The sequence below is a fragment of the Ischnura elegans genome, chromosome 10 (genome assembly GCF_921293095.1).
Source record: "Ischnura elegans chromosome 10, ioIscEleg1.1, whole genome shotgun sequence".
Lineage (NCBI taxonomy): Eukaryota > Metazoa > Arthropoda > Insecta > Odonata > Coenagrionidae > Ischnura > Ischnura elegans.
In genome coordinates, this window is record NC_060255.1 from 23,159,393 (window position 1) to 23,185,987 (window position 26,595).

The following is a 26,595-nucleotide window of genomic DNA, read 5'->3' on the forward strand; positions in this document are numbered from 1 at the left end:
AGTGGATGCAAATTTAGACCATAACTTATTGCTTATGAAATGAAACTTCAGATTCAAAAGATGAATTAAAACTAATTACTAAAGAAATATTAGAAAGTCAAGGAAATGGAATGCAGAAGCTCCGAGGGGGATTACGTAGAGAGAAAATCAAGAACTAGTGGAAAATACTACCCAAGAGTTGAAAACTCATGGAATGTAGAGGAAGGGTGGGAAATTATTAAAACAGGAATACAGTAAACTCTCGTTTATACGAATAATGTTATTACTAATTTCTTGTTATTACGAAAATCGTTGCTCCTGACGAAAAGGCCAATGCAATCTTTATTAAAAGAAACATTATTAACAAATTTTTGCCCATTCTTCCTTCCCGCAGAGAGCGATTTTTTTCGCCACAGCTAGATTGACTTGACACAATCGTGAGTTAACGCATAATTGTACTGCAGAGTTGCATTCTGCAGGATAACTGCACCTTTCAATGCATGGGTTTATCAACTTACGAGCAAGACCTTGGAACCCATCTCCTTCGTATATCAGGGACTTAATGTATTCGGGAAAATATCAACCCTCGATTACATCATGCTGCATTCTTCTATCGATAAACCAAACAAATGTCCTTGTTTTAATATATTTGTGAGTAATTTAACCGCCTATATTATACAAATGACTCTGAAGCCATTCCGCAGTGCGACTATAAGTATCGGATATTGAAGAGACAATAAATTTTGACTAAGTGTTTTAGTGATGATTCCTAAAAGAAACGTTCGTATGCAATTCGTCATTACAAACCTCTGGTTTTTTGGTCCTGTGAACTTCGTAATAACATGAGTCTACTGTAGTAAAACCAGCCAAGAAATCAATGGGTAATGTTGACAGCAGAAGGATTCAAAAGCCATGAAAGAAATAATTAAAAAAATAGACGAGAGAAGGAATTGCAAGAATGTGGGCACAGAGCATGGAAAAAATGTATTTGCAAATAAATATTTGATTACAGCGTGAAACTTAGAGGAAATGAGGCTAGGTGGAAAAGACAGTGTGGGGAAATGGAAAATTTTCAGAAGGAAGGAGAGGTGCGTTGTATGCCAAGGTATAGTTACTAATGGGCGGCAAAAGAGGGCAAGCCATGTCAAAAATTAAGGCTAAAGGAGGCAGGATACTAATGGAGTGAGACTAAGTACAAAGTAGATGGAGGTAATATGTGGAGGATCTATATGTCAGTAAGAATAGGCCAGAAAGATTGATTTTAGAGGAGGAAAATGCAGTGGAGGAGGATAATCTTGGGCCAGGGATCTTATATGCGGAAATCAAGAGGGCCCTTCATGATATGAAGGCTAGGAAAACAGTGGGTGTGGACAATATCCCATTTGAGTAATTGAAGAATCTAGGGCAAGATAGTAAGAAAAGGTTTTTTGAAATAGTAAGCAGAATCTATGAGGAGGGATGTTGGCCACAGGATTTTGTGAAGACTGTTACCAAATTCTGCTACTGAAAAAGAAGAAGCTGTTGAATGCAGAAATTATAGGACTATGAGCCTAATATCGCATGCAGTGAAAGTGGTACTGAGAATATTGAACAGACGAATGGAGGCGAGGGCAAACGAGTAATTGCGCGTAGATCAGTTTGGTTTTAGAAAAGGGAAGTCAACTCGTGATGCAATTGCACTAATGAGATCCCTCGTGGAGAGGAACCTAGAATATGACCAGGACGTCGGATGGAGAATCTGGGTGGGCAAGCATTGGCCGAGGTGTTAGGCATCATTAGTCTACTATTAGGCTGAGTTATGATTAGTCCAATATTGCACGTGACCTGTATTTGGGCAATAATTAGTTTGGTTTTAGAAAAGAGAAGTCAACTTGTGATGTAATAGCAATAATGAGGTTTCTCATAAAGAGGAACCTAGAATATGACCAGGACATGTATGCCTGCTTTGTGATTTTGAAAAAGCATTTGATACAGAACTGGGTAAAGATAAGGGATGTTCTAAAGAAAATAGGTGAAAATTGGAGGGATAGGCGACTGATTCATAATCTGAATATGGCCCAGACTGTGCAAGTGAGGGTAACAGATGGAGAATCTGGGTGAGGAATGCATTCATGAATAGGAAGGAACTCATAAGAAGATCGTTATGTAGGAGTTCAAAAAAAAGGTTAGTGAAGAGTCTAATCTGGAGAGTAGTGCTTTACGGTGCAGAAACGAGGACACTTAGGAAGGAGGATGAGAGCAGGCTGGAGGCATTCTGGAGGAAAGGCAGAGGAACAAAGAAGTGCTGGACATGGTGGGTGAGGAGAGGCAGCTTTTAGATGAGATACAGAGGAGACAGAAGGTATGGATGGAGCGAGTACTTAGCGGGAAAGGCATGTTGAAAACAATGTTGGAGGGGAGAATGTTGGGTGAATGAGGGAGAGGAAGGGAAGAAGATTTTTCGATAGAATGAAAGGGATAAGGGGGGGAGGGGAGATTGTCACAATGTTTCGTGAAGCTCAAGATAAATCTACCTTAATTGGTAGAATACTTATTATATATTTAATTTAATATAATAAGTAGCAAATTAGTCATTGAGAAATTTATAATTGAGAAGCTCAGATTCTAGGAGTTATAAGTTGGAGATAGGGCTAAAATTGAAGTAATACTAGCCATTCACATAATTATACGAATATGTACTTATTATTTAAAAGCTCTTTGGAATACCCCTCGTTCATGGCAGCACTGCTGAGGTTCATGAACTGCCTGGCCACAGGCAACAAAGACATCATCCCTCATCACTTCTACTCATTGCCACTAACATTTAAACCATCTGACTGAAGCACTGAGATTGCTGGTAGAGATCAACCTTGCTATCCATCTGTAGAAATACAATCACTTTCAAAAGTCATTCCCCACGGCCAGCATGAGCAACTATGTTCTCTACTGGGCTCAAACTTAGGGTATTGCCTATGCCTTCTGTGCCTTGAAAAGGCCAGTTTGACTTACTCTCATCGTCCGTGAAATTCTTACCTAGGCATTCTTTAGTATTCCCAAATTTTTCCTAACTTCCCCAACTCCCAGTGCCAGAAGGCAAGGCAAAGCACAAAGGAAGAAACAAAAATTGGAATTTACACCTAGAGGAGGATTCCAAAAGGTACCTACAAAATAACCTTATAGATTACGCCTCTAACACATGATTACCAAGCACCATCAATGCATTTAGCTATATTTTTAAGTATTTTAGACAATCTGATTGACAATCTTTCATTATTTCTAAGCATTTTCTTGAGATTTATATTATCCTACAGTTTTCTACATGTCTCATCACATGAAGAATCAAAAACACTAATGTGTGCTACATTATTAAGTTTACCCATTTTGGTCGATGTTGGTAAGGACTGAATTTATTCCAGCCATTACCAATATTTCCCAACGAAAATGTTTTAATAATGCTTAATATATTCTAGGTATCAGTAATTAACCCAAATTTTCATGTTCATCAAAATTTTTTCTAAATAGTTATCATAAAAAATTTTGAAATTTAGAAAACCATCAGAAGCATTAATTACATGACTTGTGGGGGGTGGGGGAGGATGGGTTCATGGAGCCTTCCTACCTCTTAAATCATGCTTGGGACCCTTGGCGATGGTTAAAATAGTCAAGTAGCACCATTTGCACAACCTAATCAAGTCAAATTGATCCCCAGTGGACAGGAAACGCATAAGAAATACACGAAAGTCGACTTCAGAAAATAATGGAGACGGCTGGCCTGGGTTTGTGACTGTTCATCTTTGGCACATTTAGGATTATGCTCAAGAGATATAAAGTATCAGAAAGAGGATTCTAGAAGCCAAATCCTGAGATCCCAGCCATCATCAACTTCCCTAACCCTAGGAATCCATAGTGAAATGCTGATAGATGGCAATATAAATATTAAATCCAAAATTTTCCCTTTCTATTTCCAGTAGTTGAATTACTAGTCATCATCTATGAAATTGTATCACAAAGATCTAGGTAAGGATACCCTAGTTCTGCTTTAGCTAACAAATACTACGGCAAGGTCAATACATGTAATATAAGATTTTTAAGGCAAAACGATAATAATTTTCATATGAACTATATTCTTGACAGTTCTCATCTCATCTGGAATAAATAAAACTGTTCACCCCAATTGATTTCTCTGTAGTGATATGAATTGGTAAAAAAGATAGAGACCAAGTCTTACCTTGAAACCAAGTTCACCTGGGTTCTCAGGCTCAAAGTCGTAAAGTGCAGTACAGCATGGTGTTTTATTAGCTGCTGGTGCTTTTGCGGGCGACTTCATTGGCGATGGAAGAGGGGAAGCTTCGGAGAGAAAACAACAGCAAGTTAAAAAATATCTCTTTCACCTGAGGTGATAGATATACATAGTGTGCTTGCAAGCTGTAATGTAGGACTTAAAATAGGAATCAAGTAATATGCATGCTGGATGTTAACATGTAAATGGCAGTAAAACTTTGATGATATCAGTGAAAATTGTGTGTGGTAGCCCATTCATTAGGAATCAAACAGAAAATTTAAAAAATCAAAGTTTTAAATGTCACTCTATATTTGGTGACTTATTTCCAAGGAGTAAAAAAGCTGCTTAATTATGAATTAGTTACAATATTATTTTATTCACTCTATGATGGTGTTAGATATTCAAATTACTTTTATACATGACATTATGTATGACAAAGTTTCACTGTGAATTGGAACCCTATCATGCAATATTTTCATGGATAAATAAAAAGACCATAAGAAGCTCAGAGTGGTTTCAGTCATCTAGGAGGTTATCTGAAACAATGCTAAAGGTTAGCCAATTCAAGTTAACTCTATTCAAGTGCAATGCATATTTAATAATGCAATGTGCTTAATATATGCTAAGCTTTTAAGTACAAAAAAATTCACATTCATGCCAAAAAGCCCTCCACTATATTAGGCTATGAACAATTCACATAACCATTACACAATATCACCATATGTAAGGAAACACAGGGTAAAAAGCACATTTCTAGAAATACTCCCTTATCACTAGAGTAACTATACTGGTACACACAAAATAACATACTCAGGAAAAACAGATGCCTAGACTATATACTCCTCTCCCTATCCTGAAGAGAACTACTCAACATATGATTGTAATAAAAGCCAGTCAATAATAATTAATAATAAATAATCAACAATCTCATATATAAATGATACCACAGGTAGTCACAATTGACATCTAGATTTAGTGAATTAATGCAATAACCACCACCCTCAGAAATCTAGATATGTCACAGACAGCCTTCATTCATCGATAGTAATCACACAAGTATATTTAAAACATCCCAGACATTCTGATATAAGCTTAACCTGAATCTTAAAAGGTTCTTTAATCTCCGTGTTGGCAACTCCCACAATTGCTTGATTGCTGACATTTTTCAGGGTGAGATAGTCATGATAGAAAACTTTTAATTAGCAAGGCCATCAATATTTCATTTGAAAAAATAGCCTAATAAACATCTATCAAAATTCCAACTTATAACACACATATTATAGATAGGACAATAATTGATAATTATATTTATGAATTTATTTAAAAAGGAAATTTAAATAGGGTCCCAGAGGGTCAAACAGCTACACAATCCTCACATTATCAAAGGTTCATAATGCTTAAACCACCACCTGCACACTTTACAAAGAAAAATTGATATCCTCAAAACAATCTTCATAATTACTCTATTTCTAACTACCAAAACCTAAAATGCTGCTGAAACACAAATATTTACCAAAAAATAATGACATATAACAAAGAGGTCTAAGATGGCATAAAACAATAGTACCATTGGAGTGGAAAAAAAGTTATTCATCAGCAATCTACCAATACCTATTCTATAAAATGCCATTAAAATATAAAGCAGTTCTTTCCATGATTGTAAATCTTTATATACCTGAATCTATCAAACACAACTATTCTAATCAAAGCTTAAATTAACCAATAACACATTAATTGTGCTGCGTTGTTGTGCAAGTTATCATAATGTTTCAGCACATGTACAGCCAACAGGAACAAAAACTGAGTTCATGGCTTCCATTTTTATACATGGAGAGATGCAATAATAAGTTTAAATAATCATTGTGGAAACTCATGAAAAATTTCTAAATGATATGTCTCTAGAACGGATGGACAGAAACAACTCAGGTCATGAAAAAATTTGTGAAAAATGACTATCTTAACTACCTAAACATATAGAAGCTGGGATTATTGTGTGAAAAGGATCAAATCACCATACACCAATCAAAATCTTATTACTTGAAAATAAACTTTGCTAAAAATTATAGAATAACTTTCAAGCTTTTTGCACAGCCTTCTTTCATTTTAAGAACTATAATTTGAACAAATGACTACATAAAATTCTTTGACTATTTCAGGGCAGCATTAAAAGATTGGACATAATGAGGTTTGGGAAGATAACAGCTAATAGACATGACTTATTCCCGAGGAGAAGTTAATTTTGTTTCTATCACATTAAAAATTACTACCAGAAGGAAAAATTTCTTATGTTTCCATTGCATTTGTACAGTGATAAGAATTTTCCAAACTTCAATTTTGCAATATGACAGGAAATTTAATACGTTGCCCATTATACATTGTTTGATTAACAGTTTGCAAGATTGTTTAATATTATCTTAGCCAGTCTCCTCACCTCATGCTACCCTAATTTTCCTACTCTTCCCTTCCAACTTATCAATACCAACTACCAAAGCTGGTTGCTCTATCAGATAACAGTCATTTTCAGGTCTGCAAAATCGCCATGTCCACAAGCAAAATTTTTTTAATTAGATTAATTAATTTTTGGCTTCTGGGATGATAATTCTTTCCCTCTACCCCTTTGAAATCGTAATAAGCAAAGCATGTGTTTAAGTTTTGTGGGGGCCAATCCAACATAACTGTGGACACAAAAATTCTCTGAGTGGTTGAAACACCAATGAGAATTGAACCCATGGCCTGAGGGTGAACAGGCACTGTTAATTCACTGATATAGCGCAGTTCTTCCTACCGTATTCTTGACCAGGGAAATTGATTGTAAAGTGAGGCACTGAAAGAAGCTGTTGGATTAGATGGTTCAAAGTACATAAATCCAAAGTGCCACGAAAAAGTACACATGCTACTAGCTAAAAATCACGAGGGAATTACGATCTTCTATCAAAACTTTGCATTTCGACAGCATTTTATTTTAACTCACACATGGCTATACCACAGTGTAGTGAAACACTTGTGTGCGAAATTGAGGGTTCAATATTTCCTTGGCATTACTTCTGAAGTCATTAAATGAGACAATAATTTTCAAATCCTATCATTTCACTTATACCATGGGAGTAGTTACTGCAACTGCACACTAGTATTCAGATAAATTTACATTAGCAAGCTCAAAAAAATGAGACTTGTCACTTCTGTTTTAAAGAAGAGACCATAATTAAGTCCAAAGAATAAAAGATGGCTGTACATTTTAAATTGATATTTTAAGAGTATGGCTGTAATGCAGCCAAAAATCAGAATTCATACGTTAATTCATCATGAGTAAGGTGACCACAATGTAGCATTCAAAATACTTGGAAGAGCCTTACTGCAGACTATGGGGCACTGGAATTGTTGGATAGATCATTTCAGCAACCTTAATTTTTTACTTCCTGATAATTGTTCATTTAACTTCTTTTGAGTCTTAAAAACATACTATCCACAGTTGAACACGCAAAAAATTACAAATGGGTTTCCTTGGTTCCAAGCAACGTTACTATTCTTCTCTGAAGTAAATAATTAACAACCATGAAGTACCATGATCAGGGATTTTTCAGCTGCTATGTAGTGTACTCAAAGAAAAATCATTCCCATACTAAAACTTTAAATACTTAACCACTACAATTCATTTGCTCAAAAATTATTGAATTTAATCTACTCCATATTGGGAAACTATCTCACGACCATCTTGGCAGGCCTTGGAAATAAGAACTGGTAAGATATAATCGACACTAGAAATTGAAGATCGAACTATAAGGAGATGTATGGGTACGATACATTTGCGGCCTGAGAAATCACAGTGAATGACATTTCAATGAAAAATGTAGCCAACACAATTCGCAACCCAAATTTTTTATCAATATGTATGCTGACATTCCTAATGAACCCACTGAAATAACACAAAGGAATAAACTGACCAATAGCATTACTATAGCACCCATATGGCAGTACACTTCACATAATCTGGGCCAGAGTGGTAGTATAATAGAAAAAAACCCCTGATCCTGTTGCTATATTGAGCATCTTCCCCAGAAATTATCCTAATTGTGGTATCTCTAACTGTTAATATTATGCACTGCCATATTTTTGATAGAGTACTCACATTTGAGCACAAGTACCTTTAAGACTAAGTTCATAGAAGATATAACAGAATTATTATGAACTTAGCTGAGAGAAACATATAATTGGTCAATATAATTAAGGTCAACCTCCAGTATTTACCACATACTACATATTTTGTCCAGCAATGAAAAATGACGAAAGCAATGTTCAAAATGTATGAAAGAATTGGTAGGTAGGTTATGTTATAAAGGACACCTTACTCATTTTTGATCACCTGACCACTATAAATTTACTGATACTGCTGGTGTACAGATGGTTTTAGGAATTCAAAGCTATTTCTTTTGGAAGTTACCATTAGTAGACCGTGGAGGGTTGCCAGGAGGAAACAGCTCCAGATGTGATTTTGGGTTCGCAGGAGAAGATTGCTGAGAAGAGCCTAAGATGCAGAATCAGCATTTTCATAAAGGCATCAGAGAGAAAGAAAGGAGAGGGAGAAATGACAAAGGCAAACCAATGACAAGGCCAGAGGATGCCAATGCACATGTGAATAGGAGAGAAATACATGATAACTCCAGAGACAAAAGAGCAAAAGTACAGTTTCCGAGCCTATGCATATTTATTACCTATGCACGAATTGCCTTATTCTAGAGCTGCAAGAGAAGTTGGTTAGCATATGAGGACTAACTGAACCACAGCAACAGTTTGTGTAAAACACTAAAAATTTACAAAAAACATTGAAGGAAAGCAAATATCTACATGAAATATAAAAGTGAGTACTTACCAAAAGCTCCATAAAGTTAACAATGAACATAGAAAAGGACTATTTCAACTACCGAACATAAAAATCACATAGCTAGCATAGACAATGAATCAGCAAAAGATGACCAACTACAATGCCAGTAAGACGCGTAGTTATGAAATTTACATTACATGAGTATCTTCCAAAATTCTTATGGAAAACATACTGCAACACTCAAGCTCGTTAATTAATATGCATGCAACGAAGAATGAAAGTGGAGATGCTAGATGCTTTTTGAATGTTCTTTCTAATGTATTGAAAATTTGAAAAAAAAACAAGAAAAAAAATCCTAAGCAGTGTTTGCCCAAGTCATGCACTGTTAATAAATGTATAACAATGAGTGTGTACACATGCAAACCCACTAACAGTTTGCCACCTGTTCTTTAAAAGAAATAAATTCATTTTTTTATACGATTTCAATACCTTAGAAATTATTGGAGTTAAGGTAAGTATTTCACCATAAAGAATTGAGTTATTACTGACTGCAACTTTGATTGACGTGTGGCCGTAAGGTTTGACTCAGTGGCGAGGATAAAAAAATGCATTTTCTCTCATTTAATTTTTGACTCAATAACTCAAAATTTAAACATTATTGAAATTATGATAAGGCTAGCAAAGTGCATTACTTGAAGAGAGGTAATTAAATTGTGAAAAATAATGTTTTGATGATCCATTTACAGAAACATGATCATCGCTTTCTCAATCAGTACACTTATTACCTGCTACAGCAAATGTTTTCTAAATTCATTCAATTTAAGTGATAAACCAAACATGTACCATTTCACATAATTAAAAAATACCCATTCGTATAGCTCTTAATCAAAAGCAAAGCCTTTCATTTAATTCAATAATTTCCACACCTCAATTTGTCCTACATCTAAAAAACAATAGCATTTGAGTCATAATCATTCACAGCCAACGATGACACATTGTATCTTGATTAATTTTGTATATAAGGATAATTTTAAAAGATTTCTCTTCAGGCTATTTACGGAAACCATATTTCCTCTTACACATGCACAGGCAAGAGAAATTCAGATCAGAACTACCTATTTTCATTTCAAGTTAACTTACCTACTTATTAAACAAGGTAATGAAATCTCTGAAAACCATATTGCCCTTTGAATAAAATTCTAAAGTAAAATACAGGCTAACTTATTTTCGTAATAAATGATATTTACTGGTTTCAGCCAGACTAAATGATACATAACTTCCTCGGTGAAACATGGCTCACTACACTTAACCATACAGGCTGAATTTGATATAACTATTTTAGAAGTTACTACATGGATCGGAGGATTGTCTAGGAATAAATGAATCTAGGAATATATACTTATAACACTAATAAGCTCCAAAATTGGAATCGCATGATAAAATAATTGGGTTCAGATGATTATAGGAAATGTCTCCAGCCAGCTCTAAGCCAAAATGAACGAAGAAATTAACAATAAGGGTGTACCAATTGATATGATCAAGCAAACATCAAATTTGAGATTCATTAACATTATTTCTGATAGATGTACTGCTCGGGTAGCCAATTATTCACCATGAAAACCATACTTTGCCCAGGAAGTGAAACTAATCTCGCCTGCAAGATATAAAGGTAACCCTCAAGGAAGATAGTGGTGCCAGTCAGTTTAATCGTAAATAAATCATTTGCACATTTCGAAATACCATAATGAATGTAAGTGATGAATTATTTAATTGATAAAAAAAAAAAAAGCATGCAAGAAAAAAAAGAGACCAGATGCTTTGTGGCTACTGAGTCAACGAACAATAATAGTGTCTTTCAACAGGTGGCAGGACTCTGTGAGGTTGCATTCAGATCGACTGAAGCCCTGATAATGAGATCTAATGTACCCTGTGGTTTATTGTTCTGGTTACCCCCTGGTTGGCTGCCATCAGGAGTTGCAAAGAGCAGCGTGCTGGGCTGGTGCACTGGAGTGGTGGCGGGAGAACGAGCCGGGGAGTGGTACGGAGAGCGACCAGGGACTGCTACTGAAGGGTCGGAAGGGGTCGGGGAAGAGGTCGGTTTGCCCACCACACAAATCATTCAATGGAGGGTCACGTGTGACGGGGCGCCATGATCGGAGATTATGAGAGGAAGGATGGACATGAGAGGTTGTCAAGGAAGCAGAAGATTCGATTAAGAGACAACACGGTGAAGTGGAAGGAAAAAATAGAGATGAGTAGCCCCCAAAGTATTCCCAGACACACTGACTCATGCCAAACCGACACAATAATTCGAGAGAAGAAATGTGACAGATTTCATATGCTTCAATGAGTGAAGTAAATTAAAGGGCCACCACTACAATGGCATATCGTCCTAGAGTTGGAAAACAGACAAACCTATTGACTTAGTCCTCCCAATACAAATCAGTCATGAGCACAAAAATATGCCTAAGTAGCATCAATCATTCTTCAACCATTCAGCGCATTGATCACTGATAAGGAAACCTAAAATGTAATGATATACACTAATTCTGATCATCACAAGCACTATAACTCAATGTCCAGAGCCAAGCGCTTAAAGTTTCTCCGTCTTATTTTCATGACAGCACTGTTTATTAGTATAATAACAAGATGAATAGGAACCTCAAACATCCAAATGAACAAGTTCATTTTTAGGAAACTTTTTGAGTAGGTACTTTTTAGCAGTAGCAGATTAAAATAAATGAAATCACATTATTCCTGAGGACTTAGAAACCATGTAAAAACAAGTCTATCCGCAACAACAAAAACACAGAGAACTTATGGGGAGGGATGGTTGAAAGAGTTCTGTAATAATTACTACTTCCAATACAGCTATTTAAAAAAAATGCAATGCACAATAAAATAAAATAATCATATAAAACACATTTTTAACAGTGATTTTCAAAAAGAATGTTGATGATTTCCTTAACAAAAGATTAATTCAATAAGGCATCGATAAAAATCCCATTCCTGCTTTGATAGGGTTTAAAACCTAAAATATTGGTTGCATAAATAACCAAGGCCAACACTAAATAATAGGTACTCATTTTAACTCCAATTTTGAATGACCAAATTCTACAGATTTATGTTTAACATTACAATAAAGTTTCTTCTCATGACCTATACTCCAAGAGCATAAACATTACATTGTTGTTTTAACATTACAGTTAAACTTTCAGTAGCAAATAAATTTTCCATGAATTCTCAATTACTCTGCATTTTCAGCAAGAGTTTTCCAAAGTGATAACTGGGTGGTTTTGAGATGAACATAAGAGAACAGAGAAACTTCAGCAACAGGACAATGACATAACAGCTAACTGCTAATACCAAAATAATGCTATTTCTCACGTGTGTTGCTTTAAATATAATGACGTCATAAATACTTTTGAATTTTAGTGTAGATAATGCATTACATCTAGTTAGTCCCTTTCGGGAAATGCTGCGTTGATAACATTTTCTGCTCAACGTTTCACTCTTTCTGGGAGTGTTTCAAGAGAATTATCAAGATAAGGAACTAACAAGATAGATAAAAGAAGCTGCAAAAATCTTCAGATAAATATACATTAGATATCATTATTAATCTACTATCAATTACTGTCAATTGCATGTGATTTCATTCTACCATTGGATGATGAAGTAAATAACATAAAAGATATATATATTTATTAACCAGAATCTAATTTTTTCACGATGGAAAAGCTTTAAAACTAACCAGCATATTTCTGTGCTCAATGAGGACAAGAAACAAGACAAACAGAGACACCATTTTCTGAAATGAAAAACCCATTTAACTAGTTCAACAAGACATGCAACTTCTATTTCTCATGGAATAAATATCATACACACTTGATTGCACATGTAATTTAATGTGAAACACTATTTTGAATTACCAGCTATACCATCTGCAGCTGAGGAGAATCAAGAGCTCATTGTATTGAAAAATATTTCAAAGCTGATAAAATAATGGCATATAAAAACATGGTAAATCATCTTATCAGCAACTAAGTATCTAAGGCCCTTATTAGATGAGGTATCCAGGCGACGTCGCCAACGACAAAACTGGCTGCTCAAGTTGTCATGGGTCATTGATTCTTATGGATGTTATTACAAGAGGGTAGCCAGCGACGTAGCCACACTTTGGCGACTGACTGGCTACCGAGCCCCGTCGCCACTCTGGTCGCCACTGGCTACCCATACTGGCAACGCCGCATTGTAACATACGGAGCTTATCACACTAGGTCGCCAGTCTCGCATCGCCACTCAGTCAGTACACATCGCTGAGTATAGAAAAAATTCTGGATACTGAACTGGCTACTCGGTTTGGTAGCCAGTTCATCGCAATCTACTGTCGCTGGCAACGTTGCCTTGCTACCTAGTCTAATAAGGGCCTAAAATGATTCAACAATTCATTTTTTCTTTATTCTGATTGAAAGATTCTAAAAACAAAACAGTTTCCTAATGTTTAATGAATTTATGGTATTTCTAGGCAAAAAAAGTGGCAAAAAACTAAACTAACCTCAATGAAACAAGTTAAATGGGTTCAATAGCATTCCACATTATTAAAATCACAATAAAAGCAGCTAATGCGAAAAAGTCACCCCCTTTGAAATGCTGAGAGAAAAGTGCATCACACATTCACATAAAGACTCTGAAAATGTTTGAAATCTTGGCACAAACGACATATGCCCACCATGAATTGTGATTTATTAGCTATATGTTGCTATCCTAAATTTTGTAAATTATGGATCATTAACTTATAACTCAGAAAAGAGTAACATAATGAGGAGGGAAGCTAACATTTAATTGCTCAATAGTTAACTCTCTGATATAGTAACTTTGGCGGAGAGTTTAATTCCATAAACATTTTTTTTGGTAATGGACAAAAACTATTCAAACTACCACATGCAATAGCAGCTTTAAAATATCTGCCACTTGTGGATGTAACAGCAATTGAAAAGAGGATAAAGATCTATGATCCTTAAAGAATACATGTTAAGCATATGACACATACTTCAGCTTTTGACATATAAAAGAGAAAGAGATTCACGGTCAAATCCATCTATATCGAAAGACTGCATTCCCTTATCACAATGAGTATGCAACAGTACATTGTAAATGCAAAAATGTTCATGAGACATGCAAAACCCAGTTTATTCCCACTTCGACTCCCACACATCGTACATCCGAAACACTAGCTGGGAAAAAGAGATGAAACTGACGGATGTAAGGGAAAACTGACATTGGCTGGTTAAGGTTTTGCTCATTGAACTTTCATAATGATGATGATAATAACTAACTTCTGGCATAAAAAATGGAGTTTGCCACTAATGAGTAGAATAAGTAATTTTGTGAGGGGGTCAATTTTGGATGCCAAGAAAAAAGCCGGAAAAAGAATGGTAGCAGGAAGGAAACGCACCCTCACTTACACATTTGCGGGAAAAAATGGATTGAAAATAAAACTATGAGTCTCTTGACCACATACTACATATTTAGGATATCTGGTGTCTCAATGCCATTCAGGACTGAGGAAATAACTTTTCTCACTCTAGGGTAGTCTCATAAATAGAACCACTAGCAAAAGAGAGATGAAAAAAGGATCTGGAAATGTTTATACACCATAGTGGAATTAGCAACATAATTAGGATCTAGACAGTGCCACAAGAGTCTTACACAGCCTACGTAGGTGGCTAAATAAGCTGTGTTGACTACTATCCACGCTGTGAAGGCACTTCCTCTACGAAAGAAGAAGAATGGGAGTAAGGGGACCTTCACTTGCTTCTTATAGTGCTCATGGAGCTGAAAGTCAAACTTTGATTGCATGTCATAAAGATGAGAACTTGAGTTGTCAGTGGGATTAAATCACTAGTACCGCATCTTTAGTCTCCAGAAGCTTATATCAACATATTGAGTCTAATCTAGGACTACCATATGAAATTCAAATTCATAGTTACAGTAAAACATGAATGGCATCATGTTTTAAAAAAATTTTGCTACGACTAGATTTTAACATCCTTAAAAAGCAAGGCAGAGCTGGACTTAATTTTAAACATTGATATTTTCTCGTGAATGGCTTTGCTTCAATAAAATAATAAGTAAAATGAGGATAAGGTTAGGATAAATAAGGTAAATCCACAATTCAACAACAAAAATTTTTTGAGCTGCATTCTTTGAAATGCTCACTCAGTGATTCCACCTGAAGGCTGGATAAGATAGGTGAGGGTAGAGCTCACCTCAGGCTAAGCCAAAGACATGTGAACATCACGCACATTGTAGCCAGTTTCTTTGCCTTGGTCACCTTGCACTTCAAGGATTTTATTTGGGACTGTTACTAAGACTTGGATTTGAACCCAGAACATGATAAGTAGCCAAGTGCTGTATCTGCTAGGCTAGCACACTCCCTGTCATCATGCATCCCCCAAAATATGAAAAACAATTATTTTCCTTCATAAAAGAAAATGAAATATTGAAAAATCTTGAATTAAAAAATGTTTCATTAACAAATGAAGTTTTATCGATTATTAAAAGTGTTAAAATTAGTTAAAAAACCATTACTTTGCACCCAGTTTTTCAAACATTTTCCCCCAAGGTTTTGGACCCCCCCCCCTGAACAAAATTCCTGGCTACGCCACTGACATACAGGACGAGTTTTTGTTTGCAATATTATTTTTTCAAATCATAATCCTGTAGCACAGAGAATATTAGACTAATTTAATTATAGCCATATTTATCAATATTAAGATGAATTGAAATAACTCAAGAGATAACCAGAAATAAATAATAACTGACATAACAATCATGAAAAAAAGATAAAGAACAGAGAAGAGGTAGACTTGTAAAGTCAAAATGGGTTAGTGGTACAAACGAGATAGCGGAAAAAAACGATCACCAAAGCCAAACATCGGATGTTAGTCAAGATGCCCAAAGCAGCACTTTACCACCACCACCACCACTACCATTGTTATGTTTCCCAAGCCATGGAGTAAAGGCTTTGAAATTTTGCCATTTAAGGTCACCTTTGGGGGCAGATCCCCACGAGTCAAACTGATCAATGGCTGGTGGAGCACTAGGTTTATGATTCACAGCTCTGCCATACTTTGCTGATGCTGGCCCTACACACGACGAGTAAGGAGGAGGCGCACCATTAAGGCCATCACTAAGTCCCTCCACATTCAGATCTGCCAGTGTTTTGGGCGTGAACTCCGATTTAGGTCTGCAAGCAGCTTCTTCCTTCCTGCAAACAGAACCAGGAAAAAAACAGTACTTAAAAAATGCACCACAAAAAACTAGAAAAAAAACATGATGAAATAACAGCAATATTTCCACTCGTTTAAGTGCGTACTAGGGTAGTAAAACAGTGAAGGTATTTCCATCAACCTTGATGAATAAACATATAAGTAATATGTTTGATCATTAGGTAACAAGTGTTCAAAGATCTAGGAGAGTAAGAGGAGCTCAAGTCTAGGGGTTCCAAGAATGTTTGGGAGCTATGATCTACAGCAAAGATCTTTAAACAGTGGCCCCTGAGGTTGAAGAAAATATTGTACTGGGAACCAAATATCGACACTCCAATCAGAAATAAACTAATAAAGATTATTACCATTTGAAATTATAAGTGTTTTTTTATATTTTTTTGTTGTGGTGGTAAAGTGACACGGAACATTGTGGCCCTCTGGACGTTGTAAAATCAATTTTTGGTCCTTGCATTAAAAAAGTTTCAAGACCACTGGTAAAGAATGTACCCTTCATATTAACCCCTAAAAAAATTTTTTGGCTACTGCCTTGTGGAGGAATTCAAGAAACAGAGGAAATATATCCCAAAATAAATTGAGACTGTTTTTAGGAAACCAATCAAACTTTTTCACATATTTTTAAAGTTTGAATTGGTCAGCAGAAAAAATTTTAGTTTACAAAAGAACATACTGCTCCACTAAGTCTCGTCAAACAAAGTAGAGACTACGATATCCAATGTTAATGTTTGCGATACCAATCTTCAATTCTGGATCAAGACAACTCTTTAAAATCATCTAACTAATTAGGTTTTAAATTTAAGTAACATCAAGTATCATGAGGAGCTAGTAAAGTAAAAATGAAGTACTTCTATTCTTCTCCTCTAAAAGCTTGAGGGGTTCAGCCTTAGAGATTGATAATAACCACATTTGAAACAAAAATTACATACATCAAAGTGAAAATGTATTAGGAAATTTTGGTCTGGAGAATAATTGTGGATCTGAAAAACAATCTCATGAAATGCAACGGCAACTTCCATCATTCACATCAGAGTATTAAGCTTTTATTGCAGCCCAATTTACGTGTAAAAATGGTTCAAACACTTTAAGACACACTCTCTCTTTTAATCATACGCCCAAGTCTTTTCTATTTAAATTTTAATACAAATCCTCTAGAGAAGGGATCATACAAAGGTGATAAAATATAAAAATGAGGAGGAGTTAAACAATGAATTCGCTAAATATAAATTTAATGATAAAACACTTACTTCTCAACCATTGTTTCAGTTAGAGTCTTAAGGATTTCTGTGCACTGCTGATGGTATTCTAGAAGAGCCTCAGCAAATGATGCTAACTGAGATATTTGTTCCACCTGCAATAAAAATGATAGCATATTAATCCATCAGTTAGTATATAATCACACGCATAAGTAAAAACATTATGTACACAGAAAGCAGATACTTCTAATAAAAATAATTATGATGACATCATCTTTAAGTCATCAAAGAAATTTAAGGGGATACATTAATTCTGGTGTTATATTAGATAATGTCAATCCAAATTAATCCTTATTCTGAGTAAGAACTACGCTCACAAATGAATGGCATTAAATCAAGCAACCCACACACTATGACTAATCCAGGCTGTATCCTCACATGTATGGGAATGTTTTAATTAACATGTAAGAATAATAGTTAAATAGACACTCAGCATAAAGAACCACAGATGAAAGATAAACGGAGGAATAGTGCAATGATTTGTGGAATTTCCATTGCAGAGAAAAATTCGCATTATTAAAATGGACATACTGTAGTTCACGATTCACAAACAGCCTCTGGGGCAAGCATACTGGCACTGGACTTGATAGGTTCTTGATTAGAAATCAAAATTGCAATGTTTTGAACAATATTTCAGGGCAAATGGATTACTTACATCATTCTCAAGCAGGTTAAACATTCCGACTTGGGCCAGTTGTAACGATTCTGCAAATTTGTCCTCGGAAAGCTTGATTTCCTCATCTGTAATGTGAGAACCTGTGAGCATTGGGGAAATGGGGAGAAAAAAAAAGCATAGGAAAACAAAAATCAAAACAAACTTAGGAAACAAAAGAGAAAAATAAACAAATGAAACTTGAGGAATAACTCAAGTAAAGAAATTAATATTATGAAAATAAATACATAAAATTATAAGCACTACTTCTGGAGAGAGTAATGTAACCTGGTTAGCCTACACCAAGACCATAGCCAGCCATTTTTCGGGAGCTTCACTCAGAACAGGAGTGCATTTGAGGGTTAGGGGCTTACTTAAGAATGTACCGTTCAAAAATTTAGAGGGGAGGAGGGGATTAAACCCTTGACCTCATAACTGGCTACAGGCTTAGCCTGTTTACATTACTAGCTTTCTACTATGGTTTAAAGGGTGTGCCGAAAAAGTAATGACAATCTCTCATTTAAAGAGAAAAATTGGGACAGTCCACTTTATATGGTTACGATAAATGAAAATGGAACAAAGCTTATGGACACGTGGTCAGTCAGTCATCTCAGAACAAGAACATCAATGAAACTCATATTTGTCTCCTGCACAATCTGCTATGAAGCAATCATGGGAAGAAAAGATTGCTATCATCATATGGGTGAAACTTAGCAAGTCTGCAGTGGAAACTTACATGCCAATAGTAAGACAGCCTCAAATGATAATTTATTTAGAAGATCAAGTGTACTGGCAGCACATGTCTTTGAAAGCAGATCTTGAAGAAATCATCAGCGACCACCACCAGCAATAATTAAGACCATGAATTATGCTCTTTGATATCTGGAGGCTCGCCCAATAAGAGCGTGCATAAAAAGGCAAACCTGTCAATACCAAAATCCATGAGAACGTGAACTTAAGACTCAAACTACAGGTTCACTGTGCCCAATCTGACATTGAGGACAACATTTGAGCTCCTGCTACCTTCCTCATAACAAACTTAACGGCTGATATGCAAGAGATATCATGCAATAAATATCCAGCTGACCTACAGTCCTGATCTGATTCTCACTAAATTCTTTTTGTTCAAAGACACGAAAACCCTAACAAAAAGACATCATTTCTTTGCAAAGCCAAAAAGTAAGTGCCAGGGCTCAAAAGGCTATCCAAGAGGATGATTACCACAATGGGTTTGACATTTTCTAAAAGAGGTACATAAAATCACAGGAAGAGCCCATTTTTGAAACCTATTAATATTTAGTGGTGTCTAGTTATTCAAATTTCTTCAATGAATCCACTGACAATTTTTGGACATACTCTATAGCTCAATTCAAGTACTAAAATAACTACAATAACAATTGCAGTTGATGCTTACTGAGGCCGAGGTCACTGGTACGAAAATACACTGCAAAAATGTTTACTTGTACATAGGAAACCATCACTGCAAGCTAGTAACATAAATGAAGTACTACATTATAGTGATATTCAAGTTAATTAAAAAGCTATGGCTGGTAGTCGCACTTTAAAAATCCACACCTTGTAGACAACAATCAAAAAATTAACAATGAACAGAAAGGCCACCAAAATGAAAGATATCAATGCAGAGGACTGAATTGGAAGGAAAATGGAAAGGTAAACTTAAAATTTTGCATATAATGAGGAATGACATCCGAAAGGTTGAAGAATTTAATGTTTGAGCTACAGCCTCAATGAAAATGGATGAAATTGGCGTTTCTATCAGCAATTAAATAACCCTGAGGAGTTAAAATATAAATTCACTATCAAAGCTGAAATATTAAAGCAACCATGAAATTTACTCAACTGTTTTAAATGAGAATGTTCCCTCAAATATGGAATCATGAAGAGGTAACAAGAAGGACACCATAATTGAGATAAGTATGTAGTGAGACTGTCTCATGAGAAACTTCTATACACATTTGTAAGTCAGCAGAGGTAAAAAACAAAAATTGCCTAAATGGCTTTATTAATTCGCTAATTCATCTTACTAAAAAATTTTGTTAAGTCATACTCAAAAATGCAAGAAAATGAGCAAAAATAATTTCAGACAGTTTACAAATAAGATACTCAACCATCCAAAATTTGAATCTGAAAAATACAAAATTTTAAGAATAAAATTTTATGCAAACCACTTTCATCTCAACAATTTTAGTACCAAATCATTTTTATTTTTGAGACATTCAGAGCAGAATAAGATAAGAAAACCAAAATAAAGGAAAGAGCTATCAAAGAAATAATAGATCAAAATTATGCATTACATAGAAAAGTACGAGAGGTTTTAGAAATTTCACTATTTCTTTGATGGAACTTTACAAATATTATTCTTGGAAGCACTGGAAAAAGCAGTGCACAGTACTTACAAAAAAAAAGCGTAAGCCAAATGATATCCAACCCGTAAAATTATTGTATATGTGTGTATTGATAGGCAGGTCAAGGAAATTTGGTACAAGGCAAAAATAATGCAAGAAAATTATAAGTTAGACATTGCTTTTCATGAGATTACTATGTTAAAAAAAACTTCATCCAAAACTAATCAATTATCTAACCCAATAAACATGCATATTTTATAAAGCATAGCCCCATTCTTCTTTATTTACCATTAGAAGATGAGCAAATTAAGTTTAAAAAATATGTATCAGACCTATCCAGCCACTACAGAGGGGCAAACAATTCCCACTTGCTACAACTCTAAATTTCATTGCAAGACCATAGTCAAACCACATGCATCAGTTTTTATTTAATATGCAAAACAAAAAAACAACTAAGAATGAACTAAAAAAAGAACACTTTTTGATTCTATGTAATGTGGGTAAACTTTTCAACAAGAGGTGCCAAAAAATTTCAATAAAAGTAGGTAGTCAAGCCATTCCACTCAATTATCCAGCATTGACCCTCTTAGTGCCATGGGCTGATGTATCGGCTCAAGCATAAACTGGATTTAATATCCTAATATGGTAATACTTTTTAAAATCCTTTATCCATTTTATTAGAATATTATAACAAAAAATAATTCCTTTTTGGTTAAAATATTGCATTGATATGTGAAATAGTAACTTCATAAAGTGTTTTTTTTCATAAAAAGTTAAAAAATTCTAAAATTTACGTTGGCATTTTTTGCTAGTATCACCATATTTCAGCGGCACTGAGAGGATTAAAAAAATATTGAAGTTTTGATACCACTTCAGAACATCCTCAGCCAAAATTCTAATGAGTAAATATGAAAAGCCAAGGTGTAACCAATTAAATAAATTGGTGAAATTTTTTACGGCTGAATACATGTTTTGCAGACTGAATTAGCACCAAAGAACTCAGTACTTAACTGGGTAGTGACATCATGCGAAAATAATCACAGATTGAAACATATACTTAATGTGATAAGTAATCAATTTTTCTCAAAAGAAAATATCAGGGGTGTTCAGATAAATAAATAGATTCATATGAGGCAAAACCGACTGAATTGATAATAAATAGCTTACATACAAAGATATGAGGAAAGGTTTCAAGTGACATACCTTGATTACTCTTTCATGGACTGTCAAAAACTTTGCATTAAATTATCTGAGTATAGTTTTCCAAACTTGACCTATATTTGTCAATTCAACAGACATAGTTAACAGCAAGGATATGATATCAACTGATTTTAAGAGGATACATTATTTCTGAATTACCTTTGTTAAATATTCTGTGTAACAAAGAGAAAGGTGGGAGTATGGATTCTGGTACTGATAAATAATAACTGTATTTAATGGTCCCAGAATATTTAGATAATGTGGCATTGACATGAATAGTTCATTTTATTGTATTAAAAATATTCTTTACTTCAGACACAGAAAATATATTTCATGTGATCATCTCTGATAATTTTGGGTATGAAATGATGGAAATGGCAAATTCAAAATGCAGCACCTGAGATATAAATCACACAACATGAGGAAGTGAATCAATAAAAAATGCTCAATTCGAAGTGGATTGGAATGCACAAAAATTAAGGGAAGACATAAATTTATTAAAGAACACGCTCTTCATTCATATAGCTCTTCCCTATTTGCAATCCTTACTCTGTCAATCTATATTCTCAAATTGCAAAGAAACAGGAAAAAAGTTTCAAAAAATGAAACTTATTTTTCACTCCTAATATTGTAATTAGTGATGGGTCGATTCCAAAATTTTATCGATTCCGATCCTGATTCCGATTCTGACATTTCGATTCCGATTCTACCGATACCGATTCCATCGATTCTGATGCCATAGGCTCCAAGAAAAATATGACTTAATTCCAGGAAACAAGAAAACCACTTTAAAAAATATTACTCTGTAAAAGAGTCAGTTGACAAAAGCATCTTTCATATCATCACTATGTAATTAAAATATAATAGCTAAATTTCAAAACAGAAAATACCTGAAAAGTGGTGTTACATGATAGGTATTACTTTAAAATATTGGCACTCATAATATGTCGACCATATATATGTATCCAAACTACAAGGGAGAGCCCTGAGTACGGAAATTTTCATAGCTGTAATAAAGATTACATACTACATATATGAATCATGTAATATTTGGCCCTTTCAAATTCTCAAGCAGAAAAACCAATGTCCAGCTTTTTCCGATTTCGGACCAGTGTGCGCCGGGTAGGAAGACGATCGGCCGCCGCGGCTGGTGTAAACGCGTTAAGGTATTCGGCGCCCACGTCGACAATTATAGTGTATTCGGCAAGCTGAATTTACCTGGTCAAGGCATTAGAATGACTTATCTGCTTTAAAAACTGCATTATTACCTACATGAGTTTCATGATAGCGCTTCCTGCCGGCAGATTGCAGGACCTACTAGCCTCGAAAGCTCTGTAACCTTAGCTACTCGACTCGACATTCGTAATGCTACTCGAAACGCTCGAGTCGAGTACCAACTACCCGATCGACTTGAATTTTCGAGTACTTGCACATCAATAGAAGATGTGTTGTCATTACGATTACGTGGCGCGAAAATTCAAATGACTGTTGGAAACGCAGTCGTATATTTTGTTGTTTGAAGTACTACTGGAATCGGAATCGATTTTTCACCTTATCAAGTACTCGTTTTCGATTCCGGTTCTTGGTCGAGAATCGAGGAATCGAAGAATCGAGGAATCGAACCGACCCATCACTAATTGTAATACATATATATGATAACAGGATCTAGAACTTTTGCCACACCTCTGACATGCAGTTTTTAAAATGAAAAAAAGTGGGGATAAAATTATTTCCAAATCAGGGCATTCATTAACTTTATTATTTTCTTTGGTCACTAATGATGTTGTAATTCATTAAAATAATTGACTAACTACTTTTATGTAACACTGAACGACTCTCAATTAATCAGCTAAAATACAAAACTAGAGTTCCATGTCCTTGTTAACACAAAAGGAATGCTCTGTTGAGTATAAAGGGTTGAAGAGTTTTTAAGTGGATATTGAAAAAAATTATCTGATATAATCTGAAAAAATTGCCATTTCCACCATGCCATAATCCTAGAAATATAATAATAAAGTGAAAGCGAAACCTAAAAATCATACCCCATCTCCCTGTGTGCATTCTCAGACAGGGATGACATTACAGTTTAGTTTAGAGTTTTAGAGCCATCAGAATTTTTCTGAAGGCCTTTTTGTGTGCATGAATGTACTCCCACAGGCAATGAACACATGAATGCAAAGGGACTCTTCAAATTTTATGAAAGTTCATTCATGCAACCACACAATTTTTCGACATGAAGAAATAAAATGTTTTGACGGGACATATGAATTCACTCATGAACCTGCATGGGGGTGATATACATATCATACGAAGAAGCCTTGGAGCAAGTCATGAATAAGTAGGTAATGTTCAGAAAGGGGTGGTGAACCAAAGGTGAGATAGGGGTATTGCAATCATTAAAACGCAACATACCACCCGAGGGAGATTTTGCTGGGCTTCCATACGGACTGGGAGTTGCTGTACCTTTTTTGACTGCCCATTTAGAGGTTGATTTGTTGGTGATTGTGGTTGTCAAGTAGGTCGCACACATCAACAACATAACAAACACGAAACACATGGAAATAAAATAGAATACCTGTGTTAGTGGGAGAAGGGAAAAAATTATGTACTTGGGAGTGTGAAATGATGGGAAAGGAGGAGGAAAGGGGAATGAATGAACTGACTGGGAATGTATTTCATCATCATTGAAATCAGAGAAAATCTGTATGAAAATAGGTAAAAAAAAAGGTATGGAAACTTTAACTACACTCATAAATGGAGCATTCAGTAAGAAATAAAATGATTCTCAAATTACTATGTATGAAACGTTAAATGTAGGGTAGAGCACGACACATGATGTAAAGCATTTTCATGATCTATCAAAGCCATCACTCAAACAGGTGCAAATACGCTCAAGTTTCTAATGGACAGCTACACTCCAGTTTTTGCATCGCTCGTTTTTTTAATACAAAACAAGCCCCATGATATTTTCAAGCATGACTTCAGAAGACAAAAATATGTATTACATCACAGATATTATTATTCATACCACCTGGTTGGATGAAAATTTTGTCTGATTGTGAGTCTACATTGCTTCTCGGAGGAAACTTGGAATGTAAGAGATATTTCGAGTGATTTTATGACTGTTACTCCAGGGTTCCCCTCCTCCCCCATGCTGATGATGATGTATTATCCTCTAAAAAAGGAAGAAGTATTTCAGAAAAACTCTGAACACTGTGATGGAATATAATATTCATTTGAAAAATCCCAGAAATTTTTTTAACTCTCCTAAAATATTTTTCCAACTGGACAACGTGCACCCCTAAGGATATTTACCACACACTAACTGTACAGCCTAAATTCAAATGGACTACATTGTGTGGGTATTAATAATTGCTAAGTAAGATGCCTTGACACTATGGTGGAGCCATTAATAAAGAGAAAGAATGGTGTTTCCTTAGTTCTGGAGTAATACCAACAGCAGTCAACTTGCTAATGGACTCCTGAAATCCATTTTTATGGTTCATACTGACATTATGATGGAGGTAACAATCGGTTACCTCTGCAATTTTGTCCTCACTTCTAACTATCGGTTACCTCTGTCATTATGCCAGTATAAACATTTTCCCTCATACCATTTAGTACATAAGCTCAACTATAAGAAACAGCATCATAGTCTAGTCTTATACTATAAAAATCAATGCAATGACATGCTTCCTCAAAAACAGGTTCCAAAAAGATACATTTACACATAAAAATCAAATGATCTTGTGGGCTATTGAATGAATTACATATGTACATGTCATAACTGAAATAGTTCGTTTTTCATTTTCATGAAGCATATGAATCACGATATGCATTTGATGTCCGCATTCAATAATGATTAATTTCATGAACTATATTTGACATTAATTTTATGTAGGGACATTTGTATCAAACCAGGTAGAATTCAGCTAATTATTGATGCTTATCTAGTAAATTTTCAGGATTCAAATAAATACAAAAAATGAAGTATTTCACCATCCAAAGAAACTTTTTCATGGCCAACGGTATTGGCTACAAAAATGTTTTCAATGCTATCACATCACAATTAGTCAATGAATAAAACCAGCAGTCATGATGGAATAGGAGGTAATCTTATCAAATAATAATAAAGACCTATTGAATGCAAGGCAGGCTGCTCATAACGAGATCTAATGAATGCAAGTCAAATCTCAGACAAAATAAATAAATGCAAGGCAACATTGTAAAACAATAAAGTAGACCACCTATTTAATCATGCAGTGGATACATGCAGAAGTATAGCAGTAGCCTCCTAATACTCATCATCTTGGGTCAAAAAAGATGAGAGATCATGCATATAGAAGAGAAGACAAGAATTAAATTCAGTAATTGTCACCTAAAATCATGCACATAATTTAAAATCACATTTTGATATATTTTTGAGAGTCCATTTGTTCAATAGATACAGTTCTAGAAGAGTCTTAAGAAATAAGCAGACACGAGTGAAATAATCAAATCTGGAAGAGATCGGAACAAACATTTGAATGTGAATAGACGCCTTTTATATACATGCAATTGTGGAAAAATTGCCACCATATTTAATCATCTTCAATTACATTATGCAAAATCATTGAAAGAGTATTTGAATATATTTCCAACATAGTTATTTCATGTAAGAACTATTCGCTCCATCAACTCTGAAATCAGGTTGTGCAAAACTAAAATTTATGGAAATATATTTTGCATTATTACTTCAATAAAATTGAAATATTATATCTTCCTTCTCTTACTTCC

At 35.0% G+C, this 26,595-nt stretch overlaps 1 protein-coding gene across 23 annotated transcripts in view; it reads right to left on the reverse strand.

Annotated features, from left to right (window-relative positions):
• LOC124167213 (endophilin-A) overlaps positions 1-26,595 on the reverse strand; it is a 326,930-nt gene that overhangs the window by 3,968 nt on the left and 296,367 nt on the right. For 7 of the 23 annotated variants that reach the window (XM_046545068.1, XM_046545072.1, XM_046545064.1 and 4 more), the window contains exons 7-13: positions 24,232-24,291; positions 18,257-18,357; positions 17,593-17,696; positions 16,238-16,329; positions 10,986-11,123; positions 8,679-8,762; positions 4,187-4,305 (exon numbers count right to left, since the gene is read on the reverse strand). In XM_046545068.1, coding sequence (XP_046401024.1) covers positions 4,187-4,305; positions 8,679-8,762; positions 10,986-11,123; positions 16,238-16,329; positions 17,593-17,696; positions 18,257-18,357; positions 24,232-24,291 — 698 coding nt within the window. Of the gene's footprint in view, positions 1-4,186; positions 4,306-8,678; positions 8,763-10,985; positions 11,124-16,111; positions 16,330-17,592; positions 17,697-18,256; positions 18,358-24,231; positions 24,292-26,595 lie in introns of all 23 variants that reach the window. The other 16 variants (XM_046545082.1, XM_046545079.1, XM_046545078.1 and 13 more) reach the window with 11 other exon arrangements.